This window comes from Thamnophis elegans, chromosome 1, assembly GCF_009769535.1.
Source record: "Thamnophis elegans isolate rThaEle1 chromosome 1, rThaEle1.pri, whole genome shotgun sequence".
NCBI lineage: Eukaryota > Metazoa > Chordata > Lepidosauria > Squamata > Colubridae > Thamnophis > Thamnophis elegans.
The window spans coordinates 29,598,595-29,624,387 of NC_045541.1; the positions used below are offsets into that span (position 1 = coordinate 29,598,595).

General features: G+C 37.7%; 1 protein-coding gene across 1 annotated transcript in view; it reads left to right on the forward strand.

Moving 5' to 3' along the window:
- Positions 1–4,831: 4,831 nt before the first annotated feature.
- Positions 4,832–25,793, forward strand: part of LOC116508014 (sodium channel protein type 3 subunit alpha-like) — a 77,837-nt gene continuing 56,875 nt past the window's right edge. The window contains 11 exon segments of the mRNA XM_032216459.1: positions 4,832–5,098; positions 8,149–8,267; positions 9,393–9,482; positions 12,310–12,438; positions 12,836–12,937; positions 12,939–13,114; positions 14,950–15,222; positions 17,528–17,591; positions 19,239–19,380; positions 19,648–19,854; positions 23,113–23,385. Coding sequence (XP_032072350.1) covers positions 4,832–5,098; positions 8,149–8,267; positions 9,393–9,482; positions 12,310–12,438; positions 12,836–12,937; positions 12,939–13,114; positions 14,950–15,222; positions 17,528–17,591; positions 19,239–19,380; positions 19,648–19,854; positions 23,113–23,385 — 1,842 coding nt within the window.

Below are 25,793 nucleotides of genomic sequence, written 5' to 3' on the forward strand. Positions count from 1 at the left end.
AGTTCATTAGTGACTATTATTATTATTGTTATTATTATTATCATCATCATCATCTTAATCATCATTATTATCATTATCATCATCATCATCATCATCATCATCATCATCTGATTTGTAGGAATTAGATACAAATTCATTTTTATTCATTGTTCAGCTATATAGGGATCCTGCTTACTAATTCATTCCATCATTATAATGCTATAATTTTCAAAGCCCCGCTGAGAGCATTTATTTGCCTGAAGAGCAAAATAAAAGTCCTGTATATAAACAGTCAAAACATTGTATGAGAAACTGACTTATCTGGGTGTGCAGAATAATATTTCAACTGAATGTTAAAAATACATCCATAACATTTGCCAATAGACAAAGGGTTAATGTTGATAATAGCAGTAAAGGATATCTAGAAAGGAAGGATCATAAGAGGAGAATGGTAAAATGTTTCTCATGTACTTCTCAGATTTATTCAAATTCTTTAAAAGAACAGGGGCTTGAAAAATTATGGACAACTCAGACTTCAGGCCCATAGATATATGTCATTGGTTGATAACTTAGCTGTAGAATGGAGTGCCTTATGAGTCCAATGGAAAATAAAAATATTAAACTTGGATTTTTTAAATAAAATTAAGTGGAATTCAGGCCTGGGTCGCAGAACTGGCAGCGACCCAGGCCTGCCACGCCCCTGGACCTGTTCCCTCACCACCGCTTGACCGCCGCCATTTTGGTTTTAGTGACTGCGCATGCACTGTTCACTGTAAATTGTTCTGTGCATGCGTGAAGAACAATTTACATTGAACAGCGCACACACGCTTTATATGTGTCTGGCGTGCACATGAATGAAGCAAGCATGTGTATTTCGAACCAGTAGTAAAACCGGCAGCAACCCACCCCTGGCTGCAGTTCTCTTGACAAGATTTTCACAAATAGTTTGCCATTGCTTTCTTCCTATAGTTAAGAAAGAGTTATGCAGATGGGCTCAAGGTCCCTTATATGGTTTTGGGCCTAAAGTAGGACTAGAACTTACAAACAAAATTCATTGTCTTCCAACTTCTAGCTTGCCAACTTAACCACTGTACCAAACCGGCTCTCTAATTGCTTTTATTGTTATAGATTTTCTCTGGGTCAGGTTAACATTGGTGTTCCTGATTCTCTTCCTCATGCCATTCTCAACATGACTTTAAATATAAATAAAGTGATTTCATCTTCTGCAGTGCAGATTTGGTTCACAGGCACAAATTACTGTAGCTTCTTTTTAGTCCAGGCAGGAAAAAAGAAATTGCACATTGCTTATCTAAGGTGATTGAAGGAGTTCAAATGGATGTCATTCTTGCCATTCTTTTAATTGGCCATATTGCTTTTTAAGTAAGTGCACATAGCTTGCATTAGAAATCAAGCTAGTATTTGAAGAAATATGGACTTCATAATCTTAGCTGGATGTGCACCCTAATAGGGGGAAAATCCAGTGGTTCTGTTTTTCCTATCCCAAGCAACATTAATATATAATTTAATATTGAATTGCAACTACAGATTTATACAAACATCAAGCTATTTTTCCACCTGCTTTTTTGAGAAAAAAAGAACGCATTTATTAAAGCTTTGCTATCTGTGATAGTTCTTCATCCAAAAATGATTAAACCACTTCATTTCTCTGTGTAAACAATGGCAAATTCAAATGGAGATTCAGCTGCATTTTCAGTCAATCTGTGGAATGATTCTCAACCACACTCACTGGAAGGAAGGCAGCATAGGTTAATACCATTAATATAGCTTTTCTAAATTTAGTACCTTCAAGTTGTGTTCAGCATCAACTTCTGTAATTCCAAGGCAGTAGTGCTGGAGAATACTTTCAGAAGAAATTGTTTCAAGGAAAATTCTTCCTGAACGACTTTAAGGAATTTGAAGGAAAGGAACATGCAGAAAGCAAAGTAGCCAACTTTTATTTTGCACCTGGACTCCTTAGTATCATAAAATGTTAGAGAGTTCTAGTCCCGCCTTAGCTATTATGAAGGCTCGCTGGGTGACTTTGGTCAGTCACTCTCAACTTAACCCATAACACAGGGCTATTATTATGGGGAAAATAGGAGGTTTGTGGGATATGTTTGCTGTTTTAAATTATTTGTAAAACAATAAAGGCAGGACATAAATACATAAATTCAAGTTGCTAGAAATTCAATTACAGGGATTATTTTTCCTCAGCCCCTTTCTAGAGAGAGCTTGCATTGCCTTGTTATAATAGAAGCCTATAGTTCCAATAGATTAATAATCATGCTTTTCATGTACAAATAAAATTCTCGCCTCCCAAAGTAGAACAGTCTAAATATATATGCTTTTCCATTCAAGAACAGGACACATAATAAAAAACAAGGCTGAAAAGAAGTGAAATCACATCTATAGCTAGATTAAATATTGCAGTTTTCAGTGCAAAGATGAGTACTGTTATTTAAATGGAATACTTGGACTTGTTAAATGTGATTTTTCTTTATCTGAAAGTTTTCTCCGTCTTAAATATAATGCATCTCTGAATATTGATTGTGAGAATAGATGTTCTTTAAGGTATTGTACATGCCTGTTCCAATTTGCTATAAAATTACTACACTATTTATAGCATGAGGCACTTCACAGAATGGTGACGGTAAATCAGAAATTCTCGGAAGGAGGTAAAATCTTCTAGCTGACTTTTTTTTTTTAATGCTGGGAGAAAATTATTTGAACTGCCAGCATTTAGGGAAGAACAAGCAGACAGGAAATTCTATAAAGTAAGGCAGGAATAAAAGAAAAACAGACTATGAAAGCTGTAAAACTGTTGGACTATGGAGCAAGAAAGAAAGGAGGTGAACATTAATAGGAACAATAAAAGTTTGGGGGGGTTCAAAGTTTACATACTGATTTTGACAGCAAATCATTATTTATGTTAGATTTTTCAAAACTGCTGTTTGAGGTTTCTTATCAAAATGTCTAAATAACTGGTATTTGCTGAGGATTTCTTTCTTTTCCATCTTTCCAAATATAGTAGGAATCCCTTCCCTTCCCTACACCCACTTTCATCAAATTATTGCATTATATTTTTTAATTTTTAAATCTTCAACCAAAAAATATAAGTGAAACATAACTGATAGTAGTTCTTTAAAAGATTAGAAAAATGAATAATGGTTAATTTTCCTCTGAATCAAATGCTGCTCAAAATAGTCCCATAACAAAGAGCAAGCTAAAAGGAAAACAACTCACAACTATACCTTTTATGTGGATTTTTTTGCCTCTTCTCTTTAACAGTGTATGTACCTCCATCATTATTATGTGTTTTGCTCTTTTTCTTTCTGTTTTTTGTTATTAATTGAAAAGCTTTTTTTTTTTTTAAAGAATCCACTGACTGGGAAAGTGTTCTGTTTCAGCCGCTGTTAAGGATGGGACTCCATGAATTCATTTTCCCTCTGGAAGAAAGAAAGATGTTGTAGTTCAGAGCTGCTGCATATTCCACCCTAAGAATTTACATGAAATTCTGTGGCACAGTTTCAGAAATCAAAAAGGTAGAACTTAAAATGTTTACGCCTAAATGTTTCATTTTTGTCTTGGCAATTGTTCCAAACTTCCTCATTCTGATATCCACATAAGCCGTTTGTGTTAGATTTCTTGCTCCCCTTCCCTACTAGAATGGTTGATACCTTGAGCTGGTTTAAATATCAAATTGCCTTTTAGGCAATTGGTTCTTCCCACTGTTATGGTTGCCAGCCCTTTCCCCCCCACATCCTCATCACAGATGCAGGGTATTTTATTTCTTCTGGCCATGCTCTTTCTAAACTACTCAAATAGGGTGGCCGGAAGAAGAAAGAGCAAGGGCTAATACCTAGTCATAATGTCTGTACTGCCCTGTCATCAGTCAATAAATCTCAAGCCATCAGCACTTAGAATGGGGAAGTGTTCAGGGCTAGAGGATTGTTTCATGAAGTCATGACTTCTTATGCTTTTCAATCTTTTCAAAAAGTTAAATAGCAGTTAGCATTATATACATAGAGAGATTTAAGAGGCTGCTTGTCTTTTGACAACCCTATGGGACTTGTTCATTGATACGAGTAACTCTGGAGAGTATGTACTCTAGAAGGCTCTAGAATGGAATTTGATCTAGTCCCAAGACATGAATGGTGGGGGACTAGGAATTGATTTCCAGAGAGAAAAAATTGCAAACTACAGGAACCAGGAGCATTATTCAGGTGACCCTGAGGACACAGATAAACCTCCAAGTGCTTCAACGACTCTCTAAAAGGATGCAAATGACCATCTGTCTGCAAGGAATATAAATCCTCCCATTCCCCACTGTCCTGTAAGAGCTGAAGAAGCTTCTTGGATGAGAAGTGAAATGTCTTCAAAAGAAAAAAAACAAAAGAAAGTTCAGTTTCTTCCTGAAAAAGCACCTTTGGGATGCTGATAACCATGACCTGAATGACTGAGAAGCTCTACAGACTCTTAGGCAATTTCTTCTCTTCCAACATTATTTTAGGGATAATGACTACCTTAAGTCATAAAGCTTGTTCCATAGGTAAAGACACACATCCATCCATCCATGTATGTCCCTCAGCAGGTAACAGCATATGGCTGATCTGGTTTTGGCTCAGAAGCTAAGCAGAGGCAGGTTTGATTAATAGTGGTACTGGGATGAGAAATCCAAAGGGCTTGTATGTATATGTGTGCAGGTATCTGTGTTTGATTATTTATATATATTACCTATGTGCGTTATATTAACACTGTCTATTTCTCTAATTATTTTTTATTTCACCTTGGTTTTTTGCAGGTCATTCTTATGCAATAGGCTAAAAGTAATTTCAATGTGCAGGATGAAAAAATGGCACAGACACTGCTGGTACCACCAGGACCTGACAGTTTCTGCTTTTTTACTAGAGAATCTCTTGCAGCTATTGAAAAACGGTGCACAGAAGAGAAAGCGAAAAGGCCCAAACAAGAACATACGGATAACGATGATGAGAGTGGGCCAAAACCAAATAGTGACTTGGAAGCAGGAAAAACACTTCCCTTTATATATGGCGATATTCCTCCTGGAATGGGGTCCGAACCATTGGAGGACCTGGACCCTTACTATAGCAATAAAAAAGTGAGTTAATTCAGATTGGCTGGATTTTCAATAATATTTGCTGGATTTTGCAAAGGTTTTGGGAACACTTGATGTTCTCAGTGTGTATTAACTTAAGCTTGTCTTTCTCAATTTGCACTCAGAAAAAAAATGTGAAAAATATTTGCAACATAGCTTTATGGGCACTATCGTGGGCTTCCCATTTTATATTTATGCAGAACTGGCCCTAGGGCTGGAAACAAAGAAAAGAGAGATCTTGATTAAAAATCACTACAAAAATGAGTTAAATAAATATAAACAGTTATAAAAATTTAAAGCAAAGTACAATGATCTAAGTAAAAGTTAATGGTTGGAGGGGATGAAAGAAAGTAGTACACCATAGAACACTTTTTATATGCAGGTAGTCCTTGACTTGCAAGTTTGTAGTTACAACAGCACTGAAAAAAAGTGACTCATGATCATTTTTCACACTTATCACCATTGCAGCATCCCCATGGCCATGTGATTTACATTTGGATTGAATTGAATTGAATTGAATTTATTGCACTTATATGCCGCCCTTTTCCCCGAAGGGGACTCAGGGCGGCTCACAATCCAAGTCAGGGAGGGGATACAGATAAGGGATAAAAAAGACGAACAAAACAATACACAATTTAAAAGCACACAACAACCATACCATTCGAGGAGGGGGGCAAAAACTCTTTAGCCCCAGGCCTGTCGGAACAGCCAGGTTTTAAGGGCTTTGCGGAAGGCCTGGAGGGTGATGAGGGTTCGAATCTCCACGGGGAGCTCGTTCCAGAGGGTCGGAGCAGCCACAGAGAAGGCTCTCCTCCGGGTAGTCGCCAGTCGACACTGGCCAGCGGATGGAATTCGGAGGAGGCCTAATCTGTGGGATCTAATCAGTCTATTGGAGGTAATTGGCAGCAGGCGGTCTCTCAAGTACACAGGTCCAATACCATGAAGGGCTTTATAAGTGACGATGCTTGACAACTGACTCAGTGTCATGTGATTCCTTTTTGCGACCTCCTGTCAAGCAACGTCAATGAGGAAACCAGATTCACTTAACAACCATGTTACTAATTTAACAACTGCAGTGATTCACTTAACAAATTTGGCAAGAAAAGTTGTAAGATGGGGCAAAACTCACTTAACAAATATCTGAGCTGAGGTGGCGCAGTGGTTAAATGCAGCACTGCAGGCTACTGCTAGATCAGCAGTTCAGCGGTTCAAATCTCACCGGCTCAGGGTTGACTCAGCCTTCCATCCTTCCGAGGTGGGTAAAATGAGGACCCAGATTGTTGGGGGCAATATGCTGACTCTCTGTAAACCGCTTAGAGAGGGCTGAAAGCCCTATGAAGCGGTATATAAGTCTACTGCTATTGCTATTGCTATCTCACTTAGCAACATAAATTTTGGGTTGTAATTTGAGGACTACCTGTAATGCATATATATTTAATTACACTATAGCATCTTGCTTATCTGTTCTTGATCTACTTTTGCACAGTTCCTTTTGCAATAATAAAATATTTTCTTTTTTAAAAAACAAAAACAATAACTATAGGGTCAGCTAAGAATACAGACTCCCAGTATAATAAAACTCATTGATTTTAAGTAGGACCCATAGAGTGAACAGACCTGTCCCAGACCTGCCACTGATAAAACTGAATATCTCTACTTCTTATTGCCAGAATTCATATCCTACAGAGAAACAGAATCTGAAAGAAAGAAATGAAGAGTAAAGCTAGAGAATGGGAATCAAACTTGAAAAAGAAGAGACAGAGGTTTCAAACATAAACCAGATCTGTGAGATCTTGATGTCTCTGAGCTTTGTTGTTTTCTTGAAGACGTTTCATTACCCAACTAGATCACTTCATCAGTGCCACAAGGGAGTGGGTTTTCTCTGTTTATATACACTAGACCTGTTTTGTTCGTAATAGCTAAACTCATTTCTGTACCTTAACTGATAGTAGTGTGGGAGTTGTGGAACAGTGTGACAAGAAGGTTCTATGATAAAGTTGCTTCAACAGCAAGACAGGGGGAAAGTAAGTTATTTTGAAGGACGAACTAGTCAGAGTAAGTGCAGTCTCAATAAGTTACTGCAGCATGTGAAGATTGCCCATCACAAGTTCATGAGTTCATTGGAGTTGCTGTTCCTCCAGCCATGAAACGTACCATAATACAGTAGAAATTTAGCTGTTTGGTCCAAGATGGAATGCCCTTTAAAGTTAATACTAAGAAATATCATTACCCATGGTTCTTGGTAGATATTCCTTAGCTGAGAGATTACAATACTTCCCAGCTGTAGAGTCTACTACTGTGCAGAGTTCCCAGTGACTCAGCCTCCTCCCACAACGATAGCCATTCTGAGTCAGCCTCTGAAAGTTGGTGGTATATGACATTTGAATGGACATTATTATATCATCATAGCCCATTTTTCTTACAGAGATACAATTATGTGTCACTTTACAAGTTTGTAGTTGCGAGTTACAAACCACACAGTTTTCCTTGTGCGTTGCACCATGTTTCGGGTCAAACGTCTCCAATCTGGTACTCTCCAGATCTGCAACGACCAGAATTTCTAGTCAGCATCTGAACAATGATGCATTGGGCAAGCCTGTTCCAGTTCATAGATTTTCTTACTCATACACAATAATAAAAAAGAGATTATTTACTGAATATGAGAATATTTACCTATGCTTCTGGATTCATTAAAGTGTGGTGGTGGTGTTGCGCTGATGGAAAAAAATATAAACTTTATATGATTCTGATCATTTTTATTTATGTGTTAAAATTTGTGTGTTGTCCTATAAACAATTAATTTGTTTTTCAATGTAAGAAATTGTGCTATCAAATGGACAATAAAGTTAGCAGTGATAATAATCATAGGTATTGTGATAACAAGAACAACAAAAACCCAACACCTTTAATTTAACTTATTTGAATCTGGGTTCTGAATATAAAGTGCTACATTTTCTTCAAAGTCAAAACAGTATCAAGAATTAGGAAGCACACTATTTATGTATTCTTCATGAGAATATTCTGAGCTATTCTTTGTGTGTTTTTTTCCACAGACCTTCATTGTGTTGAATAGAGGGAAGACAATTTTCCGATTCAGTGCCACATCTGCCTTGTACATTTTAACCCCTTTTAATCCTCTCAGAAAAATTGCTATTAAAATTTTGGTACATTCATATCCTTTTCCAGCTGAATGTCACAAATGAAAGTTCAATTGTTTTTCCAATATTATTTTGAAAAATAATTACTATCTTTACCCCTAAGGTCAGAAATGAAAGTCTTTTAAAGGCATGTTTTGAACAGTAGTTTAGAATAAACTGGGTTAAAAGCTCCTGGTCAAATATTTTTCTCTCTCTCATGATATTTAGATTACAAATCCAAATGTTTGGCATTGCTTAAATGCTTAATAGTACCATAGTATTTTTTTCTATTAATTGTACTAATGCATTCTATGTTTGTTCATGTCATTAAAAGGAAAGAATACTGTTGGAATAATTACGTATCTCAGGAGACATGAAATGTATCATCTGCACCAGGTGGCATAAGGAGCATAACATAGTCACAAAAGGGAAATTGGGGTGGGGGTGGGGATGAAGAAGGATGAATGTTTTGAGGGGAATGAGGAGGGGAAACTCAGTGTTTGGATTCTTCTTTTTAATGGGTATCTATTGTCTTGGCTATATAAAGAATTAGATTAGATTAGAAGGTTTATTTATATGCCGCCCTTTTCCCTGGGGGGGCTCAGGGCGGCTCACAATCCAAAGGAAGGGGGGAAAACAGACTTTTACATATAAGACAATACATGATTAGAATAATTGAGAATAATTAGTTATGGGAATAACTTTTATTCAGAAAGTTAAATAAAGTGATGAAGTTGTAATTAGAAAAACTATAACTCAGTGACATGGCCTTGGCAATTTGATGCTAAATTGACATCATTTAGAATGTAGTAGAGGCTTGTTGAATAAAATATCACAAATGCTACTGAGATATCAGTGCAACAAATATATGGCTGGTTCATATAATCCAATTCTCCAGTACAAGGAAAATACTCAGCTATGGGCAGCAGATTGTGCTGGCATATAGAGTCTCCTTGCTATTATTGGCTGATATGTAGCCACATGGTCTGTGACAATCTGCTTATGATAGTTCTCTTAATACAAAGCATGTGCTGCTTTGTATTTAGTGTCTTTGCGGGATTCACTTTGTTTCAGAGAAAATAAGAATGGCTTATAATAATAAATATTAATAATAAACAAATAATAATAAAAGGCCCATCATTCCTTAACTTGAGTTTTACATTGTTCAGCATGCTTATTATGTGCACTATTTTGACCAACTGTGTATTTATGACCATGAGTAATCCTCCAGAATGGACGAAGAATGTAGAGTAAGTTAAACTCTTTTAAAATCTATATAAGCTGTCTTTGTTTTTATGTATTTTCAATTGCAGATTTTAATGAGCAGCCTCCTTTACTCTAAATTGGTTTGTAAATGAAGTTATAGCAATAGCACTTTGACTTTTTAAATCTAATTTTATATTTATAGTTCAATATAATTATATTTGATTATGATTAGTTTATAAATAAAGTGATAAATGTGTGACTTTGGATTTATATCCTTCCTTGAAACTCCAAATGGCAGACTTTGGTTTCCTCAAAAAACATGCTTCTAGTGATTGAAGGTAAGCCTAGACACTCATAGACAGGCTGACCTTCAGGCAATTAGAAACCATACTAAGAGTCTACAGAGCAGAACAAGTATCATGGATTGCATACCTGATATGACTTCAACACTTTCATTCCAGCTACAGTTGCGGTGCATCCCCATATACACATTTGCTCTTACTTTGGAGTTAAAAAAATACAGCAGATAGATTTACTGTCCCAGGTGGCTATCCAACAAGTCAGCTTTTTTTAAAAAGCTATTTCCATAACTTGGGCCTGCAAATTATTTTTAAGAGGCCATATAGTGGCTTGTTAATTCCGTGAATGACATCAATCCTAGTTAGATCCTCAGACCAGCATTAGTTTCCACAAACCTGCCCCTTTTATGATTAAAGTTGCTGAGATTATGGCAGTGATAACCTCCTTCCCTTACAGCTTGACTGCATTCTTTTTTTACTGCTTTCGATTTTCCTTTCCTTTGGCCATCCTCTCCTTTGTAGTAGTTAACCATTCATTTTTGTTTGGCCCACCTCATTTATACTACTACTTCGGGGCCATTCAAATGATGCCTTAATGCTCATTGTGGCCCATCTTTTTTAAGAGCTGAGTAATCACGCTTCTCCTTTTGTGCTCACAATTCCTGCCTATTCAGCAGAATGTATGCATTGCTGTGCATATTCAAAAACAGCTTAAGGAGAGAAGAGGAAAGGAGGTTGTAGAGTCAGAGTGGAAAAAGGAAAAAAAAAAACTGAATTAGTTACAATGGATCTTGTAGCAAAGGTCCCCAAAATGCCTCATACTTTCTTCAGAACTTCGGCCAACTTAATACAGCATACTCTTTTTTTAAGGTCCTTTATTTCCACTCCTTTTTGTAGTCTCCTGAAAGTGCCACAATCAAACATTCATTATTTTAACGTTCATTATTTCTTTCCACCCCAAAACAGAAACAAAAGCAAAACTAGACCAAATCCCATGCTTCTGGAAAGTTCCGGGGCTGAAGCCATTGCTTTTCTGCCCATGTAAAAGTCAGGCTGGCTCTCTCTGGGTTGATTTTCCTCTCTCCATGTTTGTAAAGAGAGCTTTCTTCGGATAATCTTCCCCTAATTTGATTCTTGTTGGATCTTGTATCCTATTTCTATTTTTGCAGTATTGTATTTTTAATTTTTATGTAGGATTGTTTTATATTATGAGTCGCTGACAGTTGTTTTTGACTGGGGTGGAAAGCACATATGTTTTATAAATAAATTATTTATGCAAATCTGAGGTTCCCCCACTGCCCAGGCACCAGCTCTTGGATGTGGGTGTTCATAAAAATGGACATTCAGAGAATGAGCTATTTATATAGGAATAGCAAGAAAGTTGATTTTCTGATACATGAAACATGTTTGCTTGCTTATGTAAGGCATGTTCACTCCTAAAGGGAAACTGGATTTTTAAAAACTTTTTTCTAGAAACAAGAAGTGAAACTTATAATGTATTTACATATTCAACTTTCTACTATAATATATACTGAGAGGCTGATTTATGTATTTGTCAACACAACCTTAGCTGTCAGTGGATCATGGACACAGCCATCCAATGTATCTTAAATTATTGTTGCTAGGTCAAAATAAAATACAAAAATCTATTAATAAGGTATGTTATCTTCATCTGATCTCACTAGGGAGTTATACTATTGAACATTTGGGGGAGATTATTATATTATATTATATTATATTATATTATATTATATTATATTATATTATATTATATTATATTATATTATATTATATTATATTATATTATATTATATTATATTATATTATATTATATTATATTATATTATATTATATTATATTATATTATATTATATTAATTATATTATATTATATTGTTCTGACCCCCTCCTCCATCCAGTAACGAAAGCCGAGACAAGCTTAACTAGAATGTACTTTAATTAGCAAGACCAGAATCTCGGTGGCTGAAAGCCAAGCAAAACAAACAGATAAGGACTTTGGCAGCAAGTCCGACAAACCTTGGCAGCAATTCAGACAAACCTTGGCAGCAATCCAGCCTGCCAAGGTAGTTACGTTCTCTTTAGTCAAAGTGTTGACTTCTGCAAGAAGGGCGTGTCACAAGCCCTTCTTTTTTATAGTCTGGAGAGGAGCCCAATGACCATCGGCTGAGTGCAATTACCTCCTGTAGTTGCGTAATTGTTCCTGACGCATAGTAGCTCTTTGATGGCGTGCATCCAGGAACAACTCACTGCTGGCTTCTGGATCACTCTCCCTTGTCTCCTCCCCACTGGTCCAAGGCTCAGGCGCCACCTGGTGGCCAACCAGTCTCTCTGCACCCTGCTCGGAGTCCAGGATCCTCCACCTCCTCCAGAACTGACTCATAGGGCCCCTTGCTGTTGGAGTCTGGTGGCAGCTCCAACAGCACCTTCTGGGCCACAACATTATATTATATTATTTATTTAAAGTTGTATTTTTTCCTAAGTATTAAATCTGTGGGAAAATTAAGGAGAGTATGGAATTCAACATTCTTCAATTTACATCTGCATGCTTCCAGGTACACATTCACTGGAATTTATACCTTTGAATCACTTATAAAAATCCTTGCAAGGGGCTTTTGTTTAGAAGGATTTACTTTTCTTCGAGATCCCTGGAATTGGCTTGACTTCAGTGTCATTTTGATGGCGTAAGTACTGTACTATACTTATTTAAAAAAAACTTCATAATGGACTTGAAATTGGTGCAAGAGTGTATCTCATCAAGAGGCATATATTCCCTGGAATAAACAACATTCTGCCAAAAGTGAAGTTTGCATTTCAGTAAAAATGCAAATGCTTACCTAATATTGTAATTGTTTCTTTACATTTTAGAAATGATAATTAAATATTTAATAGGATGATTTAGGAAGTCAACACCCATAGTTTCCAGCCAGCATGGCTAAAGGCTGAAGGGCATTAAATAGGGGAATTTTATTGATGGGTGTTGCAAAAGGACAAATTATCTAAATGGCCTTCATGAAAAAACACCAAGTAATAAGCCTAAGCTCTGCCTCAACTTTGAATAACTGTGGTTTAATTCTACAGGTATGTAACAGAATTTGTAAACCTAGGCAATGTTTCAGCTCTTCGAACTTTCAGAGTATTGAGAGCTTTGAAAACTATTTCTGTAATTCCAGGTAAGGAGTGGCTTGACGAAGGTTCAGGCCCCTGATATTTCCAGCTGTTTTTTGTGTGTTGTCATTGTGTTTGTATGTGAACTCCCCTATTACAGATATGTGACAGAGTTTGTGGACCTGGGCAATGTCTCAGCGTTGAGAACATTCAGAGTTCTCCGGGCATTGAAAACAATTTCAGTAATTCCAGGTGAGAGCTAGGTTAAAACCAGAGGCTGACTTCTTAGTTTCATGGAAATCACCCACTTTTTTTGTAGATAAGTCTTGCTGATAGCTGCTAATGTTACTAAAAGGCAGGAATCGGAAGATCTTTGCCTTTTCAAATGTAACATTTATTTTGATTTGCAAAGTCAGCCTTTGAGTTTTAAAAACAATTGCATGTGACACCTACAAAATGCACAGCTTACATGTTTTATTTTGGTTCTGGGTTTGCTTTATGTTGATGCTGCTGCATTTAAGGTGGTGTTTTTTTTTGGCACAACAGAAAGCTTTATTAATATATGGCTCTTGTATTGCCATATTTTTACATATTGTTTAAATGTGTCATCTTAAACACATTTAGAAGACTTCCCAAAAAACATGGTGAGATTTATTCCTGAGAGAACATAAAAGGACAGGATCCTACTGCATGTTCCGATTTGAATGACCATAAGATGTTATAGAAATCTTATTTGACATACTTCGGGTATTCAGTTCCCAGAATTTTTAGCCAGCATGCTGGCCCGGAAATTCCAGGAATTTCTATCCCAATATGTCAAGACATACGAATGAACTGAAGAAAAAAAAAAGGTGGGATAATTTTTAAAATAAAAATAAATGATAGAGACATATACTCATTGAATATATTATGCCTGATCTTAGCCAAAAGACCAAGAAGCAGTGACGTGCAGTCAGGGGAGGCAGGGGAGGCACAGCCTCACCACTGTCAATCATGAAAAGGAAAAAAAATGTAAACGGGAAAAGGCAAGTGCTGAGGTTAGGCTATCTAGCTGCTGCCACACCGTGAATGACTGCCTGTTTTAAAAAGCCTCTAAAAAAGTGCTCTCTACTATGAGGCAGGAGAACTGCATGCCTCATCTAGTCTGACTTTTTAGGCGCTCGAGCAGAGTTAAGCAAGAGTTAAAAGCCCAAAAAATCCCGAGGTAGTTGAGGCACGCAGTTCTCCTGCCTTATAGTAGAGGGCGCATTTTTAGAGGCTTCAACTCTGTCATTCTGTTTAAAGCTGCAGCATCACTCTCACTCTTCCTCCTCTCTTTCTCCGTTTCTGATGCCCCCCACCCCCACCCCACGCTCTCTTTTTGTTCAAATTTTCTTTTTTCTTTAATAAATGCAATGCTCAGGCATTCTCTCCCATGACACCCCACTGACTAAAGCACTTTCTTTTGCCCGCCTGTGCTCACGGCAGCCCACCAGCACAGGCGGGCGAAAGTCACTTTCTTTTGCCCGCCTGTGCTCGTGGCAGAGTTCAGGTGGGCTGCCGTGAGCACAGGCGGGTGAAAGAAAGTACTTTAGTCAATGGGGGGTTGGAGGAGAGGACTGCCTCACCAGCCATAAACCTCACCGCACGTCACTGCCAAGAAGAGATTATTAAATAAATGTCAAGATAGTCATCACCTAGGATCTCACCACTCTGCTTCCACTTTTTTGAAGAATAATTTTAAAAATGGACTTCCTTAAATGAATATGCCATTTTTAAACAAAAAAGGGAAGCAGTCCACCTCATCTTGTATACCTTATAGAACAGGGGTCTCCAAGCTTGGCAACTTTAAGACTTGTGGACTTCAACTCTTTGCAAAGCTGGGGGAGGAATTCTGGGAGTTGAAGTCGACATGTCTTAAAGTTGTCAAGGTTGGAGACCCCTATTACAGAAGGTTTTTCTTCATACATTTTCACAAGTGCTAATGCTGTTCATAAAGCTTCACTGTTTCACAAATGGGACATAGTTGTGGCTGCATGGCATCGTAAATAGAATGGAAGAACTTTTGACACACTCTGATCAGCATTTTTGGTCCTTTCTGCCTGCAGGCCTGAAGACAATTGTAGGGGCCCTCATTCAATCTGTGAAGAAGCTCTCAGATGTCATGATCCTGACGGTGTTTTGTCTGAGTGTATTTGCACTAATAGGGCTCCAACTTTTCATGGGGAACCTGAGGCATAAATGCTTGCTGTGGCCATTGGACAATTCCACTTTAGAAGGAAACATCACTTCCCACTTCAATAGCACGGAGGGAGACAATGATACCTTTGTAAATATGACAGTGACCACTTTTAACTGGGAGGAATACATTGAGGATGAAAGTAAGGATGCTTTAATATAATTGGTATATAGAGGAAAAATATATAACCATGTATATTATTGGTTGTGTCTAGCAGGGATTCTTCTACTAATTGATTTTCAACTAATTGTTAAAAACCATCTCCTTTCTTTTCCATTGACCTTAGCATACTGACATCATTTGACATAATTTCATGCAAATAAAACTTGCATTTTAAAAACTCTTAATGTTCTGTTGTGAATAAAAATCACAATGAAGTGATAATGGTGAAATTGTATCATGTTATCATGACCCAGGTTATTTGTCTCCTCTTTGACTGTTTGCAGACAGCTAGGAGTTTAACATGGATTTAAAAGATAAATGCTTAACTTTTATGGATTTAATTAAATGATCTCTAAAAAGCTAAAATAATAAATTAGGGATGTAATCGTAATTGGTATAGAACTCTGATTATTTATCCAGGTGTATATCTCACTGAACTCCCTCCTATTAATAAAACTAAATGTTCATTTTGTGTGTGTTTACTTTAATACACACAATTAAAGGGCATCAATTGTCATTGGAAGAAGCATTCACCCTTCTTGTCTATGGAGATTCTCAATCATTCAGGTCATGGTTGTCCCAGAAATGTTTTTTCCAAAAGGCAACTGGACTTTCTTGTGTGTTTTTTTGTTTTTTGTTTTTGGTCTGTGAAAACATTTCACTTTTCATCCAAGTAGCTTCTGCAGTTCTAACTTTCTGGAAGGGAAGGGATTATATTACTATTATATTACATTCTTTGCAGTCATCTGATCATTAGTACTCTGGGCGTTATTTGTCAGCTCTCTGAAAGTCATTGAACCCACTTGGTTGAAAATTCTCCTAGAAAAGATCCAGCAGAGCTTGTTCATAACAAAAGAAGAAAACAACAAATAAAGCTACACTATCATTTCATACATTGCAGGAATATCTGAAAACTTAGGAAGATTTTGAACCAACACAACATATGTGCCCACCTTAAACCCAGGAATACATTAAGGCAGAAGCTTGTCCATCCCCAGGACAAAATACTCAGACACAAACTGAGCAATGTAGTATATGTAGTGCAATGCAGTGAGACATGTACAGACCTGAACGTTGGGGAAACAAAACAACCACTTCACAAATGCATGGCACAACACAGGAGAACAAACCCATCAGGACAAGATTCAACAGTCCATCTGTATTTGAAAGACAAAGGTCACTCTTTTATAGACAGTGAAGCCCACATTTTAGATAGAGAGAGGACCACTGGTTTGAAGGAGGGATTAAAGAGGCCCCTCCCCACTCTCGAGGCTTTCCGAAAGTTTATTAAGACCTGGCTTTTCCGGCAGGCCTGGGGCTGTTGACCTCTTGAATGAGGTCCAGCCCCACTAAGGTTGAGTGCATGTTGTGTCTTTTAACTTGCCTTGTCTTTCTATCTTTTTAAAAAAATTTAGTATTCTTTTAAATTGTTTTTATGTAAGCCGCCCGGAGTCCTTCGGGATTGGGCGGCATATAAATTTATTAAACATTAAACATGTACATCAAGATTGAACAGTCCTCTCTCAACATAGGGGGAAGGATACAACACCACCTCTCTTCTGTTTACATAGTAGTCCTTTCAGCAATCCCAAGAAGGCTCCATCACCATTTGCACTCTGATTAATCTCCAAATGATAAATGATAAAACCCCAAAATGACCACAGTACCCTCAGAGAACTAACAACCAGATGAGCTGCAAAGAGTATAAATCCTTCCATTTTCCTCTAGTCACTTAAAACTGAAGAAGCCTTTTAGATGAGAAGTAAAATGTTTTCAAAGCAAAAAACTAAATTCAATTGCTTTTTGGGGAAAAAACACCTTTAGTATTCACCTTTCTCATATACTCTACTGAATTCAGTAAGGCTAACTCCTAAAATTGGGCATGGGATTGTAATTTAAGATTTCTTTATACATACAATGATACAGATTTATGTACTTGAATCAATTAGTAGAGTGTGTCTAACAATGGCCATCTAAATCTATGAAAGAGAAACCCTTGTTTACTTTTAAAATAAAATAAAGTTTTGCACTGATATATTTTATTTGTTCTAATTTATTTGCTGATTAATTCAAACAAAACTCCAAGAAGCTTACAAAATAATTCAGTAAAACAATAATAAAAATGATAGCAAAAAAATAGCATTTGGAGCAATAATCCATAACTTCCATAAAAGAGTTTTCTTTATCACACATTGTTTTAATTAATTAATTGTAGCATTTTTATTTGATACTTCTGATGCTTATGGATCTATAATACCATAATTGTTTTTTCTTTTCTCAATCAGGTCATTTTTATGTTTTGGAAGGACAGCGAGATGCACTTCTTTGTGGTAATAGCTCAGATGCTGGGTAAGAATATTTCATAACCCACTATATTCCATACTATTGTAATGTACCGTGTTTTTCAGAGTATAAGACGCACCAAGGTTTTGAAGAGACAAAATTTTTTAAAAAAGTTTTTGCACTCTGCAAACCTCCCAAAAATGGCCCATTTTTTTTTGCAAAAACTGACCCATTTTTTTTTCAAAAAAAAAAAAAAAAGGGCATGGATAGCCCTTAGGAGACTTGTAGAGTGTTCCTGGAGGGGGGGGCAAAAACAAGCATTAGGAAGCTTGTAGAGTGCTCCTGGGGGCTGGGGGGGCTCATTTCTGTCCTCCCCAGCTCCCAGGAGCTCTCTGAAAGCGAGGTGAAGGGAGCGGAGTTTCAGGAGACAAAAAAATACTGTATTCAGTGTATAAGACACACCCAGATTTTCCCTCTTTTTTATACTCCAAAAAATATGGTAGTTAGGAAACAGTTAACCTCACATGCTCCAGGATCTGTAGGAGCTACTCTGTGAGAAGTAGGACATCTTATGAGCATAAGAGATGATTGTGGATATTAGAATGATCATCCTAATGTAATGTAATTACCTAACAAGATAATGCTAGCAGAAATTAGCAGACTCCTAGTTATGCACTGGTAATGGATTTATTCAAGTATAAGTGCCCGCTCTTATCTAAAAAAAAATATTTGGCTTAAATATTCCAAATGTTTGGTTTAAATAATACAAAATTATTTAAACCAAAATGTTTGCAAAGCACTTTGGTAATCAATGGATTAATTTTTGAAATGTATTTTTAAATTTTAAAAAAATTGTGAGCATATCAAAATTTCTCTAGAAAGATTGCCAAATTATTTATCAAACAGTTGGTCTGCCAGAGTTGTTTAAAATACGTAGGAGCAGAAAATATGTAGTTACTTCTGAAGAAATAAAAATGACCAGGAATTCTAGTTTTGTAAAGGCTAACAATACTTATTATTATTTTGGCTATAATCTTTTTATCACGAGGTAAAGACTAATTTCAGATAGCTTTGAGATTAAGATTAAGTATTTTTCAGATCAAGCAAGTGCCCTGGTCCAATATTAGAGACATTGGCCACTAGATCAGGTTCCGTTGTATACAAAACATGTATAATGCAAAATCTTTTTTTGTAATTAGGACAGGTGTCTTTGAAATTAATGAGCTGTTAATCCTCAATCAAAAGTTAACTAGCTAAAAACTCTGGATGTTGAAATTCAAGCACTTGCCTACAAGATCTAATAAGGAAGTGTAGAGAAGGGAAATAAAAGCAATCAAGGGATCAAGTCTGTCAAATGAAGGCAAATATACGTGTCCCGGGATAATGTTGCAGGATCCAATCTGGGTCTGTCACTGGGACCAGAGGTTTAGTCTTCTGAGTTTTCAGACTCACGCTGGAGTATGGACTCAGGAGTCTGTGCGTCATGGCATCGTCTGGCAAACAGCTCTCTTGCTATCTCAGCATGAACTGAGCATTAGTTATATAGGACTAAAATGTTCATTGATCTCAGTGAGATGTAAAGTGCAGCCGAACCCAGTCACAATCCGGAACATAATAGAAAATAAATGGTTCAGGTTAGAATTAAAATGTCATATTTGAAAATATTTTTAAAGGGCAAATAACAATAATACTCAATGCAATTCCTTTTCATAGCCAATGCCCAGAAGGATACATGTGTGTAAAAGCTGGTAGAAACCCCAACTACGGCTACACAAGCTTTGACACCTTCAGTTGGGCCTTCTTGTCACTCTTTCGGCTGATGACTCAGGACTTCTGGGAAAATCTTTACCAACTGGTGAGAACAGTCATGAGGCAAGATTAATATGTATGATGTTGGGACAAAAGCACCAGTCTTGCTGCTGATTTATTTTAATGTAACTAACTTTTACGTTAGCAACAAAGAATTGCTACTTATTATGCCTATTTGGTATGCCATTGTAGTTTTATGATTGTAACCGTAAAATACCAGTGATTTTTAATAACTAAAACTGAATTTTTAAAATCAGGTAGATGAGTCCTTGTTCTGTTTGTTTGTCTCTCTTTCTTTAACTCATTTTCCCAGACTCTACGTGCTGCTGGCAAAACGTACATGATCTTTTTTGTCCTGGTGATTTTCTTGGGTTCTTTCTACCTGATCAACTTGATCCTGGCTGTTGTTGCCATGGCTTATGAAGAGCAGAATCAAGCCACCATGGAAGAAGCTGAGCAGAAAGAGGCAGAGTTCCAGCAGATGCTGGAACAGCTGAAAAAACAGCAAGAAGAGGCTCAGGTAAGCTTGCTTTTAGAAAATGTTGTTTTGAAATTGCTGAAATGTGCGGGGATGTATTAAATGCAGATTTTTATCTAAGTGTGTTTCACTAGATAATAAATAAAATATAGGATGCACATTATGCTGCCAGTTACCAGAACCTGGAAGAGATGGAGCCACACTGATTTCATATGCTCCCTCTTCCTTTGTCATAGGATTTGTTTATACTGGACCTTTTCATTCCAGTGCTTCTGAGCAGCTTAAATCAAAATATCCCGTAATTAGCAATAAGGAGTGTTGTTGCCATCCATAAAGGGCTGTAGGGCCATCCCAGTGACATAAAACCTCATCTCTGCAGTCTTATGCCTTTGCCGTTGTGTGCTATCAGGAACATGCTAAACAATACTTGCCCGAAGCTGGAGAAAGATGGGACCAGGTATCAACCCAGAGTGGGATGGAGCCCATTAAATGGCTTGTGTGATGTGTTGTCACTGGGGTGGGGGGGATTATACTATTTTATTAATTGATTATTTGATTATTTTCTTCTATTGGTTTTATTTTTTATATATGATGTTTTTTATATTCCTGTAAGCCGCCTTGAGCTGCCATGTGCGAATAGGCAGCAATATAAAATTTCTAAATAAATGAAATAAAAACAAAATAAATTGATAGTGAGAGTGTGGGAATGCAAAGGGGGGGGGGCGGTCATCTTGGTCCATTGTTGAATCTATACCTCCATCCAGCTGGAACCCTCTTTATGGTTTCCCACTTGAGACTGAAACAGTGTCTCCCATTCTTACTGAATTGATTTTGTAAGATTATCCAAGTAATGCCCAAGGCAGTCTATTCTAAAAATTAAATTGTTTGGCTAGAGCAGAAGCATTTATTTTTTTTATAAAAAGTCTTATTTTTGTGACCAGTTAGTAGTTCTAGTTAGGCATTTGCATGATAATTTTGAACAATGTGAAAAGTGGGAATACTTACTTGGATTTCTCTAGCTTCACACATTCAAGCAAGATCATGAAAGGAATCCTGAATTCATATATGCTTGATTGTGAGTTCAGAACTCAGTGTAATCTGTCACCAGACTTTCAAATCATAAGTGGAGATCTACTTGCATTCCTGCAGAAGGGAATACTTCAGTCGTGAAATTCAATTTTTTTTACTACTGGTTCTGTGGGCGTGGTTTGGTGAGCATAGCAGGGGAAGGATACTGCAAAATCTCCATTCCCTCCCCACTCCTGGGGGAAAGATATTGCAAAATCTCCATTCCCACCTCACTCTGGGGCCAGCAAGAGGTGGTATTTGCCGGTTCTCCGAACTATTCAAAATTCAGAACCTGCTGAATTTCACCCCTGGAGTACTTTTCTTCTCACCTGCCAACTAAATGTGTGGAGGTTGGAGAGAGCTTATCCTGGACTGGACAGGAGGTTAATACAACAAATGCATGCAATTTCATCTTCTACCTTGTCTGAAGTCCTTAATGACACAGCTGAACATGGCTCTTGTAGGGAATAGGGGAAGAATTGTATTCTGTATACTCTCTATAGCTAAGGGAATGTAACAGTGGGCTTTTTACTGAGACATTTTTCATATGTGATTGAGATCCCTGACATGACTAAAGTTCATGTTTATGTATACAATAGTTGTTCTCACCTCCTGGTGTCAGAGATGTGGAAAGCAGTTTATATAAGCGCAGTGTTGGCATTCAAGAAAATGTAAAAATAATGCAGTAGGTGAAAATAGTTTACTTTGGCATCTGTGGAGCTTTCAAAACACAGTGGAAGCAGTAGAGGTACAAACTTTGACAGCAACTGATTCTTGAACAGCTGGTGGGATTGTCTGCTGTATTACCAAAAAAAATCCTATGCAGATGTTTCTAGAGGTGATTGTGAGTTAGCAGCCTCTCTGAACAAGCTAATTTATGCAGAGAGAGCTATTAGTCCATCTAGCTCAGCATTATTGACAGCAAGCTCTGCATGGAGACTTTTCTGCCTCTTTAGATAGGCAAAGGATCAAACTCGTCACACAAAGCAGATCCTCAGCCAGTCAGGTTTTGCCTTCTTAGAAATAGAATAACAGAGTTGGAAGGGACCTTGGAGGTTTTCTAGTCCAACCCGCTGCTTTGGCAGGAAATCCTACACCAGTTCAGACAAATGGTTATCCAACATCTTCTTAAAAACTTCCAGTGTTGGAGCATTTACAAATTAGTAGCTAATGCTGAAGTAAATGACAAATTGTATATTTATATAATAGCTGCAATGATTGAAGACTAGATTGACAGCTAAAGAAACAGGGCAGGGTGACACAGCAGCCAAAATAAAGGCAACTGCAATCATAACACATAGAACATCACCAGAGTTGGAAGGGACCTTGTGTGAGGGGGGGTCTTTTAGTCCAATCCCCTGCTCAAGCAGGAAGTCCTATAACATTTCAGAAAAGTGGCTGTCTGGTCTTTTCCTGAAGATCTCCAGTGATGAAGCATCCACAGCTTCTAAAGGCAAGTTGTTCCACTGATTAATTGTTCTAACTGTCAGGAAATCTCTCCTTAGTTCTAAATTGCTTCTCTCCTCGATTAGTTTCCACTCATTGCTTCTTGTCCTGCCCTCATGTGCCCTTTGGAGGATAGCTTGTCTCCCTCTTCTTTGTGGCAGCCCCTGAGATATTGGAACACTGCTATCATGTCTCCCCTAGTCCTTCTTTTCCAAATTCTTAATCAAAATTTAGGTCCTGGAGCAAAGCGGTCTTAATTTTTTCAAAAAAAAAACCCACTTCCTTAATAGCAACCTTATTAAAAACATTAGGGACTGCTGTACTCCCATCTTTGCAGAAAACTGTATTACCTTTTCAGCATCCAATCTGGATCAGTCACCAGAACCAGAGATTTAGTCTTCCGAGCTTTCAGACTTGTGCTGGAGCCCATCCTCAGGGAACTTGTCTTATAGAAAGAAAGTGTACTGTCTATGTATACATCCTGGTAGACAGAAGTTCTATGAAGATGGACTCCAGCACGAGTCCGAAAGCTCGGAAGACTGGACCTCTGGTCCTGGTGACCGACCCAGATTGGATCCTGCAATATTATCCTGGTATACATATATTTGCCTTCATTTGTGTATTCCCTTTCTATTTCATTCCAAAAAAGACATCCATTATTGATGTTAGTATTTAATGAAATTGCTTTGTGACTGTGTATCTTTGGAATAATAATGGAATTCTCTACAAGGATGATGAATGTTTTAATCCAAGTAATACCCATTACCTGATCCTGTAACACAACAGACAACAGCAGCTGTGGCAGCAGCATCAGTAGCATCCAGAGATTTCAGCGGCGTGGGTGGATTGGGGGAGCTCTTGGAAAGTTCTTCGGAGGCATCTAAATTAAGCTCAAAGAGTGCCAAAGACAGAAGGAACAAAAGGAAAAAAAAGAAGCAGAAAGAGCTCTCGGAAGCAGAAGATAAGGAAGAAGCAGAGAGGTATCCGAAGTCTGAATCGGAAGACAGCATCAGAAGGGGAGGTCGCTTGTCCTATGAAAAGAGAACCTCAACTCACCAGGTATACTACAGTGTTCATTTAAACTATACAGTAGATTCTAATGTATATTTCAGGTTCGAAAATCAGAATGGGGTACATCAGTCCCACGTCGATGGAATTTCCTTTTGGAAGAACTTGATAACTTCCATTTGTAGGAAAATAAAGTGGCTTTTTTTTTAAAGATCGGGGACCAGGGCAGGCTATGCCTAATAAATGCTGGTGTTCTTTGCTATGGTTTCCATTGACTTTTATAGAGTAAGATAACAAGTCTGCTGATTTTGGATCACAATTGGTCTCATCTTTTTAAAATTCATAGCCCTGAGTGTGTTTTATGTTTTTTCCCCATATATGTGAACTTTATCAATTTGGTAACCATATTATGGAGTCGCAAATTATTCTGTTAGCAACAAGGGTCTATTATAGAGAGTGTTTCTTTTCTTTCCAGATTCCAGGGAAACTATAGGGTTATGAATAGGAGATAATATCAACCGATAGCTATCCTGAACAACAGAAGCAACTTCAGTTACAACTTAAAGCATTTGTACTTGCGGACAATGGTGGTTTCACATTTTGTTACCACCAGTTCTCCCCATGTGCACCCACTCGCTTGCTTCATGCATATCCCTTCTGTGCATGTGCCCAGCCTTTTGCACATGCGCTTTGCTCACACATGCACCCTCCGCGCTTATGTCCAGCCTCAAAAACATGCCTAAATAAGATGGCATAAAGCCGGAATGGGTGGGCAGGCCCACCCGCAATTTTCGCTACTGGTTTGGCCGAACTGGTCCAAACCGGCTGAATACCAAAATATAGCAGCACAAGAGTTTTCTTTACTTGTTCTTTATTAATGTACTTGTATCCCACTTCAAGGAGGAAATCTTGTATTGAAAACATATTTGTTCAGTAAAGAAACAGAGATAGAGGTGATAGAGACAGAGGGTAAGATAGATGATAGAGATGGAGATGATATTGAGATAGACAGAAATATTGATGCACCTAGAAAGCCCCCTTTTTCTTTAGCTGCATTTGATGCCATCTGGTTTTTTCCTTTCTCATTCTTTGGCTCAGAAAGAGGGGTAGGATGGCTCAGTGGTTAAAGATGCTGAACTTGTCAGCTGAGAGCCCGGGTTCAAGACCTGAGCTTCATGCAACGGGGTGAGCTCCTGTTACTTGCCCCAGCTTCTGCCCACTAGCAGTTTGAAAGCATGTAATTGTGAGTAGGTAATTTGAAAGCATGAAAATGTAAGTAGATAAATAGGTACCACTTTGGTGGGAAGGTAACAGCATTCCATGTGCTTTTGGCATACAGTCATTCTGGCCACATGACCAGAGAAATTGTCTTTAGACAACACTGGCTCCCTCGACTAAGAAACGGAGATGAGCACCATGCCCTATAATCAGGCACAATTGACAGGAAATCTTTATCTTTTTCTCTTTGGCTCAGAAAGACCCTAAAGCTACTTACAATCATTAAAAACAATAAAATCAAATTAGACAGTATACTGTTTATTCACTTTATATAGCAAATGGCAAAATCCAGAGGCCTTCTCATAGTGATGTGCTTTAAGCCAGGAGATCACAAGGATTGCTTTGTTGCTGTTGTGGAAAAACAGGCTGCCTAGGGAACGCTTGAGTTTAGGGATTCCTACACTGCTCAGAGAGGCTTCTTCCTTGTCCTCTATAGTATACTGTGGAGAGAAAAAAAATAGTTAAAATTAACACTATTTACAGTAAGGGTACAGAACTGACTCTGCATTAAAAACCTCACAAAAAATGAATCTAATTAACAATCAGTGAACTATCCCTTGAATCAAGTAACTACATGAACCCATCTATGCTATTATCTTAGCAACAACATACAAGTTGTTTGCTTATAGCAATAGCAATAGCAATAGCAATTAGATTTATATACCGGTTCATGGTGCTTTATATCCATCTCTAAGTAGTTTACAGCTTCTTGCCCCCATTCATTTTACTGTCCTCAGAGGGATGAAAGGTTGAGTCAACCTTGAGCCAGTCAGGATCAAACTGCTGGCAGTGAGCAGTGAGTTAGCCTGCAATACTGCATTCTAACCACTGTGCCACCACAGCTCCACTTTACAGTTTAAAAGAAGGGGGGGAGGACATTGCCAGTAAAAATTCAGTAGGAAAATCTTGTTTAGAAAATTACTTTATTTCAACCTTAGACTGGATTCGATTTTGGATGAGCAGAAGAAAAATAATTACAAACCTAAGAACAAAATGCAGTATGAATGTAAAGATGTAAAAACATTATTTATTTATTTTGTTCCTTGAAGTCAGTTTTTGATTGCAGGTGACTTCCTTGGACTAGTTTCTGCAATTTTCTTGGCAAGGTTTTTTTCCCCCGAAGTGGTCTCCCCTTGCCTGCTTTCTAGGGCTGAGAGGATGTGACTAGCCCAAGATCACCC